Here is a 19,533-nt window from a genome sequence, read left to right as displayed (position 1 = left end):
CCGTACAGGTATTGCCTCCAATTCTTTCGCCGTTATGGCTGTTAGGCTCTGGAATTCACTTCCCGAGTCCATCAGGACATCCCCAAGTCGTTCTAGTTTCAAATCGCGGGTAAACGGGTTTTTCCTGAGTCGCGAGGGTATTTAATATCGCCTTTTCACTCATTTCGGTAATCGCTGCACCTATTTATTTATGTATATTGTTTATCTATTGTAGTTTTTATGTATGTATATTGTTTATCTATTGTATTTTTTATGTATGTATATTATAATTATTTTATTTTATATTTTGTGTAGGTATAAATATATTTATTTAGTTTAACCCCACATGAAGTTCTCTGTAAGACCCAATGGTTGACTGGTAGATAATGCTTCTAGCATTAAGTCCGCCAATTGTGCTATACATTTGTATCTTGTGCAATGAAGTTTAAATAAATAAATAAATAAAAGACATTTAATTCAACTGCATAAATTTAACTGTTAAGTGTACTTATCTAAAGGATATTTAAAAACGTAAAAAGAAAAATATCGGTTCATATTTCAGAAAGTACGAAAAAAAAAAAAAAGTATCAAAATCCACGATCCTAAATACGTAATATCACCCCGGCCGGCGGAAAAGCGACGCGTAAGATTCAGAGGTCAACGACACAATGCATTCAGCTGAGCGATCTCGACAACTCTGCACTTTACTTGATCTTGATACTAGAAAAATAAATTATTTTTCAGACATTTATTTACATGTTTAGTTTAAAATTATTTTTGTAGTATTGGTCTTAATAAAGCGTGTGACGTATTTTTGAGGGTTTTTTAAATGTGAAAAATATGATGAAGTTTAATTTAAATAAAAATAGGCTCAAACGGCTCAGAAGCATGGGTATAGTCTATGTTTAAAAGGATGCAGTTGTTTTAAATGTCACCCTGTATAATCAACACAAATTAAAGTTTTTAACAATCAAGTTTGAAAAATGAAGTTTCAGCAACGAATAATGAATAAAATATCAACCGAATGTCGGTAACATACTGTTCATTGACTAATTCCAACTAGAGAATTTTGTTCAGTTTAGATGATTAATTTGATTAAATTAATCATCTAAACTGTTTTAAGAGCACAGAAAGAATGCACAGATGGCGTTAATGTAATATTATGGAGCTATGATAGTATTCTTTGGCAGTTCGCGTTCCGGGCTCAAAGCCAGAAGACAAAAACATAATTTCGGGGTGCATTTATTGGATGATTATAAAAATCGATTTTAAATCGATTATTAATGAAAAAAAAATCAAGTATAAAAATCGATTTTTACTTTAAAAAAAATCGATTTTTAATCGATTTTTTGCATAATCGATTTTTTTTTCACATTCCTAATTTTCAGTAATGCCTGTAGAAAGGATTTGCGAGAAACGCGTAATTTGCGTAGGATTGCTCGGTACGCCGATAATGCACTTGCTATGAGTGATGACGAATTTAAGCGAAATTATCGTGTCACCAAGGCATTGTTCCATTATTTATATCAAGAGCTAAAACCCTTGATGCAAGCTTCTAAAATAAGAAGTCATATCAGTACAAAATACAAGATAATTTTGTTTTAAATTATGCGAGTACTTTGTGATACAAACAAGTTTGCAAAAGTACCTAATTGCTTTATTAATTGGTTTTGGTTTACAGATACTAGTAGCACTTTCAATTCTATGCAACCGGCAGCTACCAACGCCTAGTAGGATGTTCACTAGGTACTCCCATGTCGCAGCAATCAGTATCTCGGGCATTGAGGGATGTGACAGCAGCATTGAATCACTCGACAATCCTGCATTAATACATAAAATTTTCTTAAACTGTTCAAGAACGCAATGTTATTAAAAGAAGGTATGTAAATTGTGTTTAAGACATGACAATTTATTGATAAATGTATATGTGTAGATAAATGTGTGTTAATATCTGTGTTTGTTGTAGGTTTAATGAAAAATTTCACATTTCTGAAGTAATAGGATGCATAGATGGCACCCATGTGGCAATAGTACGTCCTGCTAAAAATGTAGAAAGATATTTTAACAGAAAACATTTCTATTCAAGAAATGTACCATAAACTGCTGCAACTTTGCACGACATTTCAGGTTTTTCCTTAATATCTCTGTAGTGTTTCTATAATATGGGCCCATTTTTACATGCAGGCAAATTTAAGATTTAAGTCACATATCTTTAGGTTCAAAGTGCTTAAAATGAGGTTGGATTTCTGTCCAGAACCTGTCAAAGTTGTGATGAAATGTTCCAACTTTGCCTATAAGTCTATTAGAAAAAATATGTGCCGTGTGACTTGATTATAATTATAAACTCATAGAAACTGTAGGTATCACCATCAAGATGTGTAGAGCTTGACACAAATAAACATCCTATATTTTTTTCTATCGGGTAGGCAAAGTTGGGCACCAGATTTATGTGTTTTTAAATATTTTCATACAATTTTTAAGCATGTTTAGGGCTGTGCCAAAAAGAAAATGTGACGTCGAGCTAGGCCCCCGCATGTCCGTATACCCAGCAGGGCCCTTCGTCTGATTCGATTGAATACTAAAGTTTCACTTAGGTAATATTTTATACCTTCCGAATAGTGTAAGTAAAATAATTGTACCTCAACAGTTATGCGAGAAAATTGAATTAATTTCCAGCAGGGCCCTCCGTGGTTTGAAGGTCTTCAGACCTGTAGTGTATGTGCCTGTATAGCGGTGCATTAGTACCTTTAGATTATCTTCGTTTTCTTGAAAAAAAGTTATTAGTTTATAAGAAATATACCTACAAAATGTTTATAATGCCAGCAGGGCCCTTTTTTGTTTTGGGGGTTTCAGTCCAAACAATCATATTTCCTAGCAGCATTATATTTGTACTTTTCAAAAAACTTATCGCTTAATTCAAATAATGAATAATAATAAGTAAATAAATCAGATAAAAAAAATCTAAAAAAATAAAATTACTCTGATATCTAAAGATGGCTATACTTATTATTTGATTATTTATGTGATGCGACCAATGAAATAAAAATCAGTTTGTATGTTATACTAGCTGTTGCCAGCGACTCCACCCGCGTGGTCAAATGAATGAGAGGTTTTACCGCGGTAAAAAGTAGCCTATGTCACTCTCCAGTCTCCTAACTATCTATCTATAAAAAAAATCATAATTACCATAACATCGCATATACTTATTGTTGTATTATTTATGTGATGCAAGCAATTAAATAAAAATCAGTTTGTATGTTATATCAGGTACGTATATTAATATTTTCGAAAAAAAGTACCTACTCAATGATGAATTACAACAACAAATAAGTGTGATTGACAAAAAACAATAATAGTTGTAGCAATAGGAATTCCCAATCAAACGTTGTTCAGTGTGGGTTAATAAAGTTCCTAGTAGGAAAATTTACAGTAGGTAAGTATAAAAAACATTGCATTAAATACATTTTACCTAACACGGGTATATAAAACACAATGTACTTGTATTTTTTCTGTATAGTCACTATTGATCACGTTGTCACACAGGTCGTCATAACATTGCCACTGTTTATCTTTTCTTAAGCAGTGAGCTCTATAATGCCCGATGGTGGTGCCATCCCCGCAATACTGTATTGCGGAAAGTAATCTATAGATTTCATCTTTAATTAATAAGTTTTGGGGTATATCGGTTAATGCCATTGGAGGATGTTCGTTTAAATCAAATGATATGATATCTGAAACATTGTAGATCGACTTACGAATACCATTACAGTTCTTTTCGATGCATAACGTACCAATTTCGTGAAAGTAAACAGCCTTGTTTAAAACCGCAATTCCTCCTTTATTTAGCACGTCTGCATCCAAAGGAATCATGGCAATTAGCCGTTGGTGTTCATTTACATTACATTTTTCGTTGCTGCAAACACTTTTGCGGATTGCGCTGTAAAGATGTAGTAGAACAACCTTTTCAAATATGTAACATACGTTGCTTTGGCAATCTATAATAATAGGTCCCTTTTCAATAGATGTGACACCACCACTACTATTATAATGGTTTGATAATATCATGAGTCTACGGGAATCTATGTCAGATTTAAAATCATCGTTGATCAAACACCGAACTAAATGAAAAAAATCATTATTTGGGTTTTGAGCGCGAATATTAAGATAATCATTATCAACACACGCTACAGCTATAGATTGCGCAACAGAATCAAACGCACATGTATTATACAGTAAACGAGGGTTATTGTCAATTATATTATAGCCACCGTTTTTCAAAATAGTAATTCTTTTATTAATACAACTTTCACTCGTTACTTTATTTTGTTTTGTCTTCTTTTTTGGTCTTCCTCTACTTTTGGGTCTTTTTATCAACCCTCGCCAATTCTCACAATATCTTGGATTATTTTTAAACACAGATTCATCTGGAAAGGTGGTTTCGTTATCATTATTATATGTGTGTTTTAGTATTGCCTTTGATTTATCCCTAAATGTGCGTTTTTCTGTTGCTTTTAGTGTTCCCTTTGATTTATTACTTTGAATTTTGCTTATGTTTCTTAACGCCAATGTAATTACTCCTTTTAAAAAGTCGTGGTGCTCTACGAGGAAGTCATCAACTCGCAATCTCATATTGAAATTTTTCAACAAGAAGTTCTTTAAAATGTTAAAAGCACTTTCACAGTTACTGCTACTTGGTGTAAGGTTATCGGAATAAAAAAAACGACACATTACATTGGAAAACAGTGGAAGTCGCAATATGAGATGTTTAAGCACGTCAAGAAATTTCGGGAGGTAATATGGATTGAGTTGATCACCGTCATTTTCCAAGATCGATATTAGTTCATTACGTTCGATGAACTCGTTCAACCAACTGACGGGTTCATTTTGATCTATATCGCTAACTAAAATGCTACCAATCACTGCTTTTGTGTCTCTTCCATCTAGGTCTGTAGTATCATTTGCTCTTTCAATAGCTGCATTTCCACCATAAATTAAAACTTTTAAACGGTTTATTGCGTTTGAGCAGAGTGTAGAACTGCCATTTTTATCATCCCCTGCATATTGGTGCGTGGAAGTCAATATCAAATCCCATACTACTTCCTTCACTATTTGATAATCTTGGCACATTTTTATAAATTTTATACAATTCACGTAGAACCATTTTATATGTGTGTCGACTCCTTGAAAGCACGGGAGGTTCGAAAGTGTTTTGCAGAAATGTGAGGTGTCGAGTCTCACAAAGCAAGGCGGCACTTGTGAAGTTTGGTTTTCAAGTAATTTGAAGCAGTTGGATATATAATCTTTTGTTGTAGGACATTTCGCCAAAGCCTTTACTACAGCAGATATTAGTGCAGCCGAATCATCTGTTATAGCTTCATTAGGAGGCGTTAAATTAACAATCCACGACTCCAACCACCGACATATTGTTTCAGCTGTTTGACTCTCTGATAACAGTTGCGTTAATGGAACACTACTTCCTTGACTTGAATATCCAAAGCACATATAAAGAAATACATGCTTAGAGTTGTCTTGTCCTATGAAATGATCATCGCTTTTGTGTGCCCTCTCGACGTTTCTGCAAATTGATCCTGTCGCATCTAAAGAAACACTAATACGTCCTTCTTTTCGGAGAATTTTTTTGTAACATTCGATCTGTTCTTGCAGCCAATACTGTACGTAGAACGGTCGAGCCGAAACTTGTTTAATATAGGTTGAAAATGGTGTAATAGTGCTTAGCTTCACCAAACTTAATACGGGATTACTATGTAAAATGTTCTCCTTTCTCGTTTCAGATTTGATTTGACGTAACGTTTGTAAATTTGGAATAAATGGTGATTCACGCTCATCAGAAGAGAAATCGTTAGCCAACTCTGATTGAACTACAATAGCAGATTTGGAATAAAGACGTTTTTTCAAATCGCGCCTTTTTTCACTTGTCATACGTTTTTTTTTTCCAGGATTGTGTTTGAAATCTTTATCATAACCCTTCACGGCACAATGAACACTCATGAAATAATCGGTATTAGGTGTGGGTTTTATTATCACTTCGACGGATGCATGGCACTGGTTGCAATATCCATTGCATTTAATACTTCCAGCTTGATAAACTTGGTGATTTTTCATACACCAAATGCATGGCAACTGCGTATTTGACCAAAGTTCCTTAGATATTATGTCAGACCACTTTTGTGTTGGTAATTGTATTCGTCGTTGAAATATTTGATTTGGTTTTTGAGAATCATTTCTATGGGTATAAAATACCTGAGGTTCAATTTGTTGCCATTTGTGACAGTCCATTAAAAAGTCATATGTATCATAACTTTCACTCTCACTGCAGTCACTATTAGAAAATCTATCACTTTCCGATATGGTATAATCGTCTGTTAACTTCTTATAAGCAAACGTTGTTGTTGCACTGAAAAAGTGTTCATAGTTTCTTTTAATAGATAAATAAACTGCTTTAACCGTCATACGTTTGTTAAGTTGCCGCACAATGTCACTATAAACTACGTCACTGGGTGGCGGTAATGAATTTTTAAATTTGTCTTCAAACTGTTCAATCACTATTTTTTGTTCCATGAAACTAACTGCTGCTCTTTTACCTCTTTTCACAGGTATTTTTTTCACTAGCTTCTTTCTTCTAACCATTTTTATCACAAATAAGTTCTAAATTCTAAATGACAATACGTAATCTCACAAATGAAACTCTGTAACTGATGTGCGACATCCATACACTACGGTATCGGCAAAGTTTATCATCTACCCTCAATTTTTTATATTATTCAATTCTATATGTTTTTCGAAGATATTCAACTACGTACCTGCCTAAACCTTACTAATATTATAAATGCGAAAGTGTGTTTGTTAGTTTGTTTATGTATTATGTAGCGATGTTATGGTAATTATGATTTTTTTTATAGATAGATAGTTAGGAGACTGGAGAGTGACATAGGCTACTTTTTACCGCGGTAAAACCTCTCATTCATTTGACCACGCGGGTGGAGTCGCTGGCAACAGCTAGTATAACATACAAACTGATTTTTATTTCATTGGTCGCATCACATAAATAATCAAATAATAAGTATAGCCATCTTTAGATATCAGAGTAATTTTATTTTTTTAGATTTTTTTTATCTGATTTATTTACTTATTATTATTCATTATTTGAATTAAGCGATAAGTTTTTTGAAAAGTACAAATAGAATGCTGCTAGGAAATATGATTGTTTGGACTGAAACCCCCAAAACAAAAAAGGGCCCTGCTGGCATTATAAACATTTTGTAGGTATATTTCTTATAAACTAATAACTTTTTTTCAAGAAAACGAAGATAATCTAAAGGTACTAATGCACCGCTATACAGGCACATACACTACAGGTCTGAAGACCTTCAAACCACGGAGGGCCCTGCTGGAAATTAATTCAATTTTCTCGCATAACTGTTGAGGTACAATTATTTTACTTACACTATTCGGAAGGTATAAAATATTACCTAAGTGAAACTTTAGTATTCAATCGAATCAGACGAAGGGCCCTGCTGGGTATACGGACATGGCCCCCGCCACATAAAAAATAAATAAAAAGACTTGACATGAATCAATTGAGTTTAATAAAAATTGTGTCATTGCCAAGTGTCATTTTATCATAGAACAAAACGAGACAAACATAAAAATAATATCTGTAAAGTATAATGCTATCATTACCTAATTAACAGTCTCAGGTAGAAAAATTACAAAACTTAATCTAAATGTCACTAAACAATCATATAAATTTCACCCATATTTGAAATTGTTCACAAAATACAAATAAATGTTTCAAAAAACTAAAATGAAAGCAGCCTTTAGTTGTAGGTATACTTACAAATACAATTAAAAAATGGCACTGAAATCAGTCTTAATCATATTACAGGTATATCTAGTAAGTTTTACAGAAGTGGTCCTACCTTCCATATAATTAATTTAAAAACAAATTTAACCCAAAAATTGAATTTGTAAATCTATTTAAATTCAAAATATAAAACTAAATCAAAATAAGTCTTGAAACTATGAAACACAACAAAAACGTTTATAAGCTTACTTAAAAAGGAAACAGGTATTTCTATATTTATCAAGAAATAAAAGTTTAAAAAACAATAACCTTAATATTATGGTGAAACCAAAATCCAACTGAACAATATAACGAAATGTCATAAAAAATATAATTAATCACAAAATAAAAATATAAGCATAGCTGCCATCAATTGAAATAAAACATTTTATCTAAAACAAAGACGAAAATTAAAAATGTCTTAAATTAAACAATATCTATAAATTTTCTAAATTCAAGATTTAAAATGATTGTAGTTTTTCGCTGCGGGTCATAGTTCCAGAGATATCGTCACTTCTTTTACATAATCCTTATTTAGGGGGTGAAGGGGGGGGGTTTACAAAAAAGTGACCCATAGAAACGTCGCTGGCCAAGACCACGTCTATGCATTGGCGATGTAAAAATGGGGGCTCATCATGACATCGCAACCTTCGAAAATATGACTAAGTCCTGTGCACCCTTTGCTACAATAGCTCCGACGAGGCAACACTTAGAAAAAAAAATGATTTTTTTTACTTCTATTAAGACCTATTTTTTATGATGCCAGGGCTTAGAGGCGACCAAAAGCATCCCCTAAGGTCATATGAAGTTTTTCGCTGCGGGTCATAGTTCCAGAGATATCGTCACTTCTTTTACATAATCCTTATTTAGGGGGTGAAGGGGGGGGTTTACAAAAAAGTGACCCATAGAAACGTCGCTGGCCAAGACCACGTCTATGCATTGGCGGTGTAAAAATGGGGGTCATGTGATAACAATTGTTTCATTTTGGAAACTCGTCCGGAGCCGCTGGTGGGTATACCGTCTCAAGTCATGCTTGTCATGTTAATAATCTGCCATCGAATCTCAAATCAAATGTAAGACATCAAGACCGTGCTGTCGACCGTTGAGGAGTTCCCTCGTCCGGAGCCGCTGCTGGGTGTACCATCAAGTCATGCTTGTCATGATAATGATATGTAATGACTGAACCTAAACTCATATGTATTATGAAATTTGTATGTAAAGTGAATGTGGCAAGTGTTCGTAGCACTTTGCTACGAAATAAACATCGTCAAGAGCATCGTAGAGCGGTTCTCGTTACGGTAATACAAAACGTTGACGATTTGCTTAAAATTTAGTAAGTTTCAACCGATTTCTTTGAATTTTTCGTGTTGTCGTTTATGTCTTTTATATTAAATTTCGTAGTAGCTCGTTTAAGTCTTTTTCATTATTTAAATTTACTCCATTATTTCATAAGTTTTTTCTTTAGATCCGTTTTTATTACTTTAATTTTATTTTTAATTAGTTTCATTCCATTTTAGTATTTTTAATTTAGTTTAAGTTTTCTTTTTTAATTTCTTTAGTTTTATTTTTAATTACTTTAGTAACATTTTAATTGATTTTTATTTTTAATAAGTAGTTTAGATAATTAGTAAGATTGATTGCTTAGTGTAAGTTTAAGATTAACTTTGTAGGTATTGTTTTTATTGCTTTTTTGTTGTTTTTAATTGCTATTTATTGTTTTTTTTTATAATTTTTTTTTGTCTGCGCACTGTGCTTTTTGGTTTTTCTATTTACATTTGTTTTAAATTAATACCTATGGATATCAATAGGAAGGCACGCGAATTATTATATTCTAGGAATTTTAACTTTTGGAATTACGCGGCTTTGATAACGACCGAAGAAAGGGCGATCGAGGTGGCTAGGGCATGGTTTTTGATGCCTGGCGAAAGGGGCAATTGCCCGCGTTGCCATTTTAGAATGGCTGTGGAACCGCGGGCATCTTATAAGCTGGGATACAGGTGGCGATGCCGGCGAAGCGACTGTACTGGCGCAATTGTGTCGCTTTTAAAAAGTACAATTTTTGAAAAAAGTAAGTTATCTATTTTGAACACCTTACAAAAGATTAAGATAAGGTGACACAGGCGGCTATTGATGTCGGAGTCACAAAAAAAACTGCCATACAATTTTTTCACTACCTGCGGGAGGTGTGTGAAGTGGCCGAAGCCCACGACCGTGAAAGGTTGGGGGGTGCGGATGACGTAGAAGTTGACGAAACGCACTTATATACGAATAAGTACCATAGAGGTCGACTTCTACGACGTCAGACATGGTCTTTCGGGTGCATTAGCCGAAAGACTAAACAGATGCACGTCGAATTAATTCCCGACAAGACGCGACAGACCCTCGACCCCATAATAGCAGGCAACGTGCGTCGAGGGTCCTTTTTAATGTCGGACATGCATCGGTCATATTTCGGCGTGCATCTGCGGCTTGGTATGGGCGGCCACTTCACAGTCAATCATAGGGAGCAATTCGTAAATGGCACAGTGGACATCCCAGTGGATCAATCACTGGGAATGCCCGACGCTGGCTCAAATTTAGTGAGGGTCAAAATACACACAAACACCATCGAACGGCAATGGTTAGAACTAAAACGCCATTGTCGAACTTGCCGTAGCCAGCGACGCCTTCCGTGGTACATGGGGGAGTTCATGTATCGCCAAAATATTTTAAAAAGGCTGCCTACAGAGGCGGCAAGATTTAGAAGGTTTGTAAGGGACATTCACCGCCTGTATCCCGGCTTACGGCGGCGTGGCATCGCAATCAAAAACTGTCGATGCCGTCCGGAATGTCCACGTCGGCAGTAGCAGACAGTTTATTAAAACCATGTCGCCTATAAAAGTGCATTATTAATCAAAACCTATTTAAAATAGCGATGGGCGATTCTTGCTAAATATACGATCGACTGAATCGAAAATCGCGCGCTCGCGCATTCGATTGTCGATTTAGTAGTTCCTCAGGCTGATTATTCGAATAAGAATCGACAAACTACTAATTTAATTACTATCCATAATATACTACTATCTCTATACTCATCGCATATCAGCTAATATTCGTGTGCGTTAGGCGGCGTATTTTTCTGATTTGCGTGTGCGTGTGAATGTTAATAGGGTAATTCTAGGACAGATGGCCATAGAGGATAGATGGCCAATCGAAATAAATCGAAAACTAGCTCAGGGATGGCAGCACTTTACATTTAGTTCAACGACCGCTCCCGTACCGGTGACACTGTATACGTTTTTTGGGTGAAAAAAATACAAAAAACTGTGTATTTCTTAGTTTTTTTTTACTTCAGATGTGAAACTTTTTTGTGGATGTTTGTGATCAGTCAAATAAGGTATGTAGATAACAATAATAACCTATATTTTTAATGATTTTGTCGAAAACGTGTTCTTAACTAACAACTAACCTCAAAATGAAGTAGTGTGTTCATTGCAAATTTTAAAGTCGACGAGTGATGTTTGTTTCTATTACATTTTAGGATAGATGGCCAATTTTTTTGAAGGTGAGATGGCCATATGGCCATCTTACCTTATGAGAAAATCTTGAAGTTTGAAACGTATAGCAAACATTTATATGAAGATTTATTTATTTTCCCCACTAACCAAAAATTAGGTTAATGTTAACAGTTATTAAGTTATTTCTTAAAGTTAGTTGGATTTTATATTTAAAATGGATTTGGTGTGTATAAAGTCAACAGAAGCAGTTTTAATTAATGTAGTAAGTTTTTGTTAATCCAGATGCCGAATCAATACGTTCGCAAAACTGGCCGTGGCAGTTGGAGTCAACTAGATTTGACGCAAGCAATCGAAGCAGTAAGTGCTAGAAATGTATCCGTTCGACAAGCTGCTTTGGAGTATGGTGTGCCGCGAAAAACTTTAGAGAGACGTCTAAAATCTCAAAATTATATTAAAGGTCCTATGGGTCCATCATCTAGTTTTGGTAGCGAACATGAAAAGAGACTAGTAAAACACATATTGAATATGCAGAAACATTGTTTCCCATTAACACCTAAAGATTTAAGAAGCATTGCGTTTCATTTTGCTGAACAATTGGGTTTAAAGCATTCTTTTAACAAAAATAAACAAGAAGCCGGATATGTTTGGCTGCAGTCTTTTTTAAGTAGAAACCCTGAAATAACATTAAGAAAGGCAGAAGGTGTATCTATTGCGCGAACTCAAAGTTTGAACCGCACGGAAGTAAATGCATATTTTAATACATTAAGTGATTTACTTGAACAGTATGACTTATTTGATAAACCATCAAAAATATTTAATATGGATGAATCTGGTCTGCAGTTAAATCCGCGACCTGGTATTGTATTGGCTCAAAAAGGGTCAAAAGCTGTATGCTCCCAAACCTCAACAGAAAAAGGAGAAACTATTACAGTAATCGCTTGTTGTAATGCTGAAGGGGTATTCCTTCCACCAGCATGTATTATGAAAGGGAAAAATAAAAAACAAGAGTGGCAGGATGGAATGCCCCCTGGGTCAGTACTTTACATGTCTCAAAAGTCCGCTTATATTAATACTAATATATTTTTTGAATGGCTGAAAACACATTTCTTACCGCGGAAACCTCCTGGAAAGGTATTACTAATTTTAGATGGCCACACTTCTCACTGTAATTCGGTAGAAATGTTAGAATTTGCTACTGATAATGACATTTGCTTATTCACGTTTCCCAGCCACACAACTCACTATCTTCAAACCCTTGATAGGTCTGTGTTTAAGTCATTAAAAGCTTTTTACTATGAAGCATGTCGAATTTGGCTTAAACGAAATCCATGGAGACGTCTCACTCGCCTTCAGTTCGGAGAATTGCTGTCGACAGCTTGGAGCAAAGCAGCAACTTATGATAACGCTGTAAATGGTTTCAAAGCTACCGGTGTTTATCCATTTGATAGGAATGCTATTCCTGACTATGCATTTATTGGGTCTACTCAAGATAATTATATCCATGTGGACACAAATCAACTTGAAACTCCTAGAATCCATGATACAAGAATAAGACCTTCTCTGCCTGATATAGAAATAAACCAGCCGCGGCCTTTTGGGATTCAAACTTCTCGAAGAAGCAGCACCCCTTCCCTGCCTGACATAGAACCAAGCCTGCCAGGACCTTCTGGAATTCAAACTTCTCGAAGAAGCAGCACCCCTTCCCTGCTTGACATAGAACCAAGCCTACCAGGACCTTCTGGAATTCAAACTTCTCGAAAAAGCAGCACCCCTTCCCTGCCTGACATAGAACCAAGCCTGCCAGGACTTTCTGGAATTCAAACTACAAAACATACCTCCCAAGAACAAGAAAAAAGCACCTCTTCTACTACCACAGGAAAAAACAGTCCTTCTTTGTTGGATCATGCATCACTTTTTGAAGACCAGGCAAACACAATATTAGATAACGGAGATAAAAGTACAAGCAATGTAATTGAACTTTTGGAACATACAACGCCAATAAAAGACACAGATAAGTCAGCACCATTAGTTGAAATTAACGAGACTCCTTCAAAAATTTTAAATGAGTTATCACCATTACCACTTAAGGTCTACACAGCAAAAAAACATTCAAAGCAAGTTGCTACAATACTAACTTCAGAAAAACACATCAAGTACAGAAAAGAGTGTGAAGAAAAGAAAAATAAAAGGCAAGACAAGCAAAGTAAAGCACAAGCAAAAAACATAAAAGGAAAAAAAACTACTGTTAATATTAAAAATGAGAATAAAAAAAATAATTTACGTAAGAAAAAGATTAAAGATCAAAAGGATTCAACAATGACAGATGAGGAAGATCAGCCAGTCAAGAAGAAAATCAAGAAAGAAAAAAAAGAATTAAAGAAAAAAAATAGAGCTACGGCAAACCTAAAAAAGATGAAAAACCTTGAGGAATCTAGTGACATGGAAAATGAAATTCAGCCAATATATCTGGAGAGTGGTGATTCTTCCCCAATAGAATCTTGTATTGATGACTGTGTAGGGTGTGGTGACAATTATTATCAAACGGAATTAATTGAAGATTGGATCCAATGCATGATCTGCAAGAGGTGGGTTCACGAAAACTGTACGGAGTTCGATGACAAATGTCACCCGTGTGGCAAAATAGAAAAGGAGAAGGCAAAATCTAAAAGACGTGCCTAATTATCATATTGATTGTTTAAGGAGAGATGGCCACTTCTGATTTATAAAAAATATATGTTTAATTAAAGGCAAATAAGAAATTATTTTCATTCTGATTATTTGTTAAGCTAATTAATACGTATTAGTACTTTTTTAAAAACCAACAAGACTTATATCTTGTATTAAGAAATTGTCCAAATACGCTCCGAAAATAAACATGGCCATCTGTCCTCGGCCTAATTATCATATGGCCATCTTAGGTAAAATACCATGGCCATCTTACATTGATTAGTTTAGGACAGATGGCCAACCTAGAGTTTAAAAAAAATAAGTCTATTTGAAGACTGATTAGAGATTAGTTTAAGATCGATTGTTTGTTCAGCTGATTAATAAATATACTTGTTAAAAATCTAACAAGATTTTTTTATTTCATGAACAAATCTCCAAAATAACGTCCGAAAAAAAACATGGCCATCTATCCTCGAATTACCCTATAGCATGTTGTTGTTGATATGAAATGAAACAGAAGACAAATAATCAAGGATTTTTTTTGCTAAATAAAGTAAATGATATTGAGTCTACTGATCCGAGTCTGATCTGAACTCTGAATATTCATGCATGACTTTACAAACGATTTCAACGCGAAATATTACCATTTGTAAATCATATGATTAATCCACGCACATATTATTACAACCCACAGTGTTACAACCCTATTGAATTGACAAGAAACAGGATATTTTATTCTGATTGGTTGATAAATACTTTGTTCTGATTGATTATCGTGAAAATAAGAACATCCGGCGAAAATTAAAAAAAATAGAAGTCAAATTTGTTTTTCGTAAGAGTATTTTAATGAAACAAAAGAATATGTTAAAAGAGTGTTAATAAATATTGTTTTTGTTATTATTTTTGATTTATTACGTAGTGTAAAATGCTTCATTTATAAGCTGTTGAAATTGAAACAGCCGATTGTATTTTACCTAAATCCACTCATCCATCCCTGCGCACCCCGCGCCTACCGTTTCATTTTGAACTTTGAACGTAAAGTAAATATTATTATATTTCGTTAGTCCGTTTATTGTTTAAGAGCGAAGGTCACGCGCGTGGGCTAAGACCACTTAAAACAATGCCTAAAAAATCGTTAGTGTGGGAATTTTTTGATAAAATTAAAGAAGGGAACATTGAAAAAGTTAAGTGTAAACTGTGTTCGCATTCTGTAATATACCATAAAAATACAACTAATTTAAAGGATCACTTAAAACGAAAACATCCGATTCAACTGGCCGAGTATGAACAGGAAATTAGACCGCAAGAAAATACAGCTCCAGTAAGCGCTCCCGCACCCCGGCAGTCAGCTACTTTAGACTCGGAAACACCGAATGTGTCCTCGCCAGCAGCCCCACCAGCAGCAAAAAGAGCGCGACAATTGAGATCGTACGCGGCGACGAGTAGCAAGGTAGATAGAGAAGTTTTTGATAAGGGTTTAATCCGGATGATAGCTACTGACTATCAGCCTTTGTCTATCGTAGAAAACAAAGGTTTTAAAGAGTTTGTCAAAATGCTCCAGCCGAATTATGAACTGCCTTGTAGAAAGACTGTTTCAGAAAAGTTGTTGCCTAATGAACACCAAAAAATTAATAAAACTCTATGTAACACGATAGACAATATCTCCCACTTGTCTATAACTAGCGATATGTGGACTTCTGACAGCAATAAGAGTTACATAACAATCACCGGCCATTTCATCTGGGAATACGAATTAAAAAGCTGTGTTCTCGGGACTGAAGAAGTTACTGTCAATCACACTGCTATAAACATTGGGGAAGCTATATTAAAAATATTAGCCAAATTCCCCGGATCTCTCAGCAAAATCTCGGTGGTCGTGACAGATAATGCAAGTAATGTGAAAAAAGCAGTTACCGATCATTTAAGAAAAATTCATCACCCTTGCGTAGCACACACTCTGAATCTGTCTGTCCAGGAATCCATCACAAAATTCACGGCACTCCAAACTGTATTAAATAAATGTCGTGCATTACACGCTCATTTCAAACATAGCAACGTCGCAAGCTACAAATTAAAAGAAACGCAGGAGCAAATGGGATTACCAATATCAAAACTTAAAAAAGACATGCCTACTCGTTGGAATTCCATTTTGTTTATGATAGAACGATTTTCAGAAGTAAAAATTCCCCTAACTGCGTCACTAATTTCATTAATAAATGCACCCGAAAATCTCGAAGCCAGTGAATGGGCAATAATAGATGACATCATACCGATTCTTAAACCTGTCCACAAAATTACTGAAGAATTGTCAGGCGAAAACTATCCTACTCTGTCGAGAGTAATTCCTTTAGTAAGAGGATTGCAATTTCTATTGTTAGCCAAAAATTCGACAACTGACATCGGAACTAGTTTAAAAAACAGCCTTTTAGAAGTTTTGGGCAGAAGACTTAGGTAACTCTGAAACTCATAAATCAATAGCTCTTAGTACCCTTTTGGATCCAAGATTAAAAAAAACTGGGTTTGGATTACCAGAAAATGCGGCAAACGCTCAAAAATGGCTCACTGAACAACTAGCAAATCAAATTGGAAACTCAAATTCGATCGCGGAAACTGTTGAGCACCATGTATCAATCGGAGCCGAATCAAACAATAATGACGAGGATGATCTGTGGAAATTCTTTGACCAAAAAGCATTATCACAAAACTCATCGACGACACCTACTTCTTCAGCTACCTTACAAATAAAACAGTATTTAGAAATGCCTTTAATTAACCGAAAAGAGGACCCTTTACGTTTTTGGGAAACATATTGTAAAACTTATCCAATTTTATCACAGTTAGCTATCAAGTATCTGTGCATACCTGCCACCTCCGTACCTTCCGAACGCGTCTTTTCTAAGGCTGGTATGCTATGTAACCAAAGACGAAATAGACTGGCAGCAAAAAGACTAAACGAGATAATATTTTTAAATAAAAATTTAGACCTACTTTAAACTAAATTAACAAAACTCATTTTGATGTGTATTTCATGGTCTGTGCCGTCGGCTTGACCATGTGAGATTACATCCTTCGATCTTCACGCGAACACACGTGCCAATGGCCCCCCGCGCCGTCCAGCCCCGCCCCCAACCCCGTCCCGCACTCCCCGCGTCTACGGGGGGGAGCGATGATACGCGTGCCATTTGTACAAAAATTTAACGACGAGTGTTCGTTCGAATATAACACCCTTAATCGATATTGAGTGTTCGACGGTGTTATTAATTTTGTGTTGTTTAATACGGATTGTCACAATGGTAAGTTTTTTTTTTTATTAGTAGGTATATGAATGCTTGTTTTCTAGATATCTAGTTGGAGATAATTTTTTGTATGTAACAATAGACGATCCGTCATAGATCGTTGTATTCTAATGATACTTTATTTTATTCTTTACACCATGAATGAATGAACAAAGTAGGTATCCCACCATACTTTTGGTTCATTCCTATCCGCGTGCCATTCAGCCCGGATGTTATTGAACTGAGTAGCTCAATAGTCACACCCCTGCATGAGCCATAGTTCATCCATACGAGCCGTACGGGTCCTGCCTACGAGCCGTACAGATCATCCCTACGAGCCGTACGGATCATTCCTACGAGTCGTACGGGTCATCCCTACGAGCCGTACGGATCATTCCGACGAGCCGTACGGGTCATTCCTACGAGCCGCACGGGTCAATCCTACGAGCCGTACGGGTCATTCCTACGAGCCGCACGGGTCAATCCTATAAGCCGTACGTACCACCACCGCGAATTGTACGGGCTATCCCTGCAAACCGCACGGGTGACCCTTTCGATACGGGTACCTTGGGGTGGTTGACATACCAATCCTACACTGACGTGATACCACAAAGTGTTAGGATCTCACTAACAATATATTTTCTTTCTTGTTATAGGCATCCTCTTCGCCTGAAATGGCGACCCTTCGGTCATTACTCACTTGGGAGGCAGACGACCCTGACGACAACGTGATTCTGCACCGGATAATTCGGCTTGTTAAAAACCAACTGCCAAGTGGATGGTTGGAGTGGAAGATTAGAATCTTGACCAAAGAGGACCTATTAGGGGGCGAATTGGACCCCCAGGTTTTGAATAAAATCAGGTTTGCAATCCCCACTGTCGGGCTAGCCAGAGCCTTCTTACCTGACCGCACTTCCTTATCAGAAAGATCCTTTAGAGATATTAAGGTGAAACTTTTGGAGTGGCCTTTATGCGTTGGATTAATCATTCACCCGATGTGTCTCGCTGCACGAATAAGAGGCTCAGCTGTCCAGAATGAGCTTATGACAGCTGCAATCACAAATATGAAGCCCCTTCTAATAAGCAGAGAGGCGGCTAATAGAGAACTCTCCGATCAGTCTGAAGACGAGGTTTCTTTGCCTTCTGCCAGATCTTCAGCGAAGAGCAGGAAGATAAGTCGCCTAGAAAAGGTTGAGAAGGACCAACAAGAGATGAAAGTCATGATGGAACAGTTCGTTCAAAGTTTCCAGCCTACTCATACGGAATCATATTCAGATGACGATAGCGTATCTCAATATCTATCAGAAGAGGAAGTAGATATTTCTCAACAGGCTGCTCCTTCCCCAAAACCATGGGTCCCTCCTACAGCCGACGAAGAGGAAGAGTTTGGTTGGTCAGCAACCACTAAGCAACAGGATCCGTCTATCCCAGCTCCTAAGCCAAACATTGCTGCACAGGGTTCCGAATGTCAGCGCTTGGGAGATATCAGTTTCAATCAGATAAGATATGCTGAAGTTCAGAAGAAACTACATGCTTGCCCGGTTTTCGCTCCTTTGAAAATCAATCCTATCCTAACAACCTATGTGTCATCTGCTGGACATGAGAATTTGGTGCGTACAGATTACGCTTTAGGTACTATAACGCATGGGTTACTACTCCAAAGAGAGGCTCTGTCTAACACTTTAAAAGAGCTAGCAACTAAACACCCAGCCATGAAAGAAGACCTAAAGAAAGTCTTAGGGGCGGAGTCACCCTTAAAGTCAGTTTCAGATGATCTGTTACAATATGTTTGTGGCAGAAGATCGGAAGTCATTGAACAGAGACGGAATGCGCTTCTCCCAAAGGATGAGTATCAATCATCTCTACTTAATGCAATTCCACCTTCCACAACCCATTTATTCTGCGAAAAACAACTAGCGGAATTGCTGAAACAGCCATCACACCAAACCTTTTTTCGGACCCCTTACAAGCGGCCACTCCAGCCTAAACATAATGGTTTCCGATCGTCAGCGCGACAAGCCAGGCCAACAGAGAAGGGACCGAAAACGTCAAGCGCCAAGTTCAATCGTCCACGAAGGACATTTGACAAAGAAAATGAAAACTCCAAGAAGCGCGACAGAAGTCAACCGACCTCTCGAAAGAAGGCATCAAAAGAAAACCCCGCTAAGGGACATTCATCCAAAAAGCATAAGAGCTTCTGAAAGTTTCAGTGGGGGGCGGCTTCAAAATTTTTTAGAAGTTTGGAAGAGGG

General features: G+C 36.3%; 1 protein-coding gene across 2 annotated transcripts; it reads left to right on the top strand.

Annotated features, from left to right (window-relative positions):
• The first annotated feature begins 1,368 nt into the window (after window positions 1-1,368).
• LOC132901969 (uncharacterized) lies at window positions 1,369-19,515 on the top strand. Of its 2 annotated transcripts, none has more exons than XR_009656964.1 (3): window positions 1,369-1,421; window positions 1,661-1,858; window positions 1,946-2,506. XR_009656964.1 is itself a non-coding variant. In XM_060945350.1 (3 exons), exon 3 carries the CDS (start codon window positions 17,957-17,959, stop codon window positions 19,481-19,483), a length of 1,527 nt encoding a protein of 508 aa, XP_060801333.1. In that variant the 5' UTR covers window positions 1,369-1,421; window positions 1,661-1,858; window positions 17,939-17,956; the 3' UTR covers window positions 19,484-19,515. The 2 variants fall into 2 exon arrangements, 1 of the variants encoding a protein (XP_060801333.1); XM_060945350.1 differs by lacking the exon at window positions 1,946-2,506 and adding an exon at window positions 17,939-19,515.
• The last annotated feature ends 18 nt before the right edge of the window (window positions 19,516-19,533 follow it).

This window comes from Amyelois transitella, chromosome 8 (genome assembly GCF_032362555.1).
Source record: "Amyelois transitella isolate CPQ chromosome 8, ilAmyTran1.1, whole genome shotgun sequence".
NCBI lineage: Eukaryota > Metazoa > Arthropoda > Insecta > Lepidoptera > Pyralidae > Amyelois > Amyelois transitella.
Note: the sequence above shows the minus strand (reverse complement) of the source record. Positions and strands in the feature narration are given on the sequence as shown.

Coding starts and splice junctions, on each gene's coding strand:
- LOC132901969 (XM_060945350.1), top strand. CDS start 17,957: ATGGCGACCCTTCGGTCATTACTCACTTGGGAGGCAGACGACCCTGAC.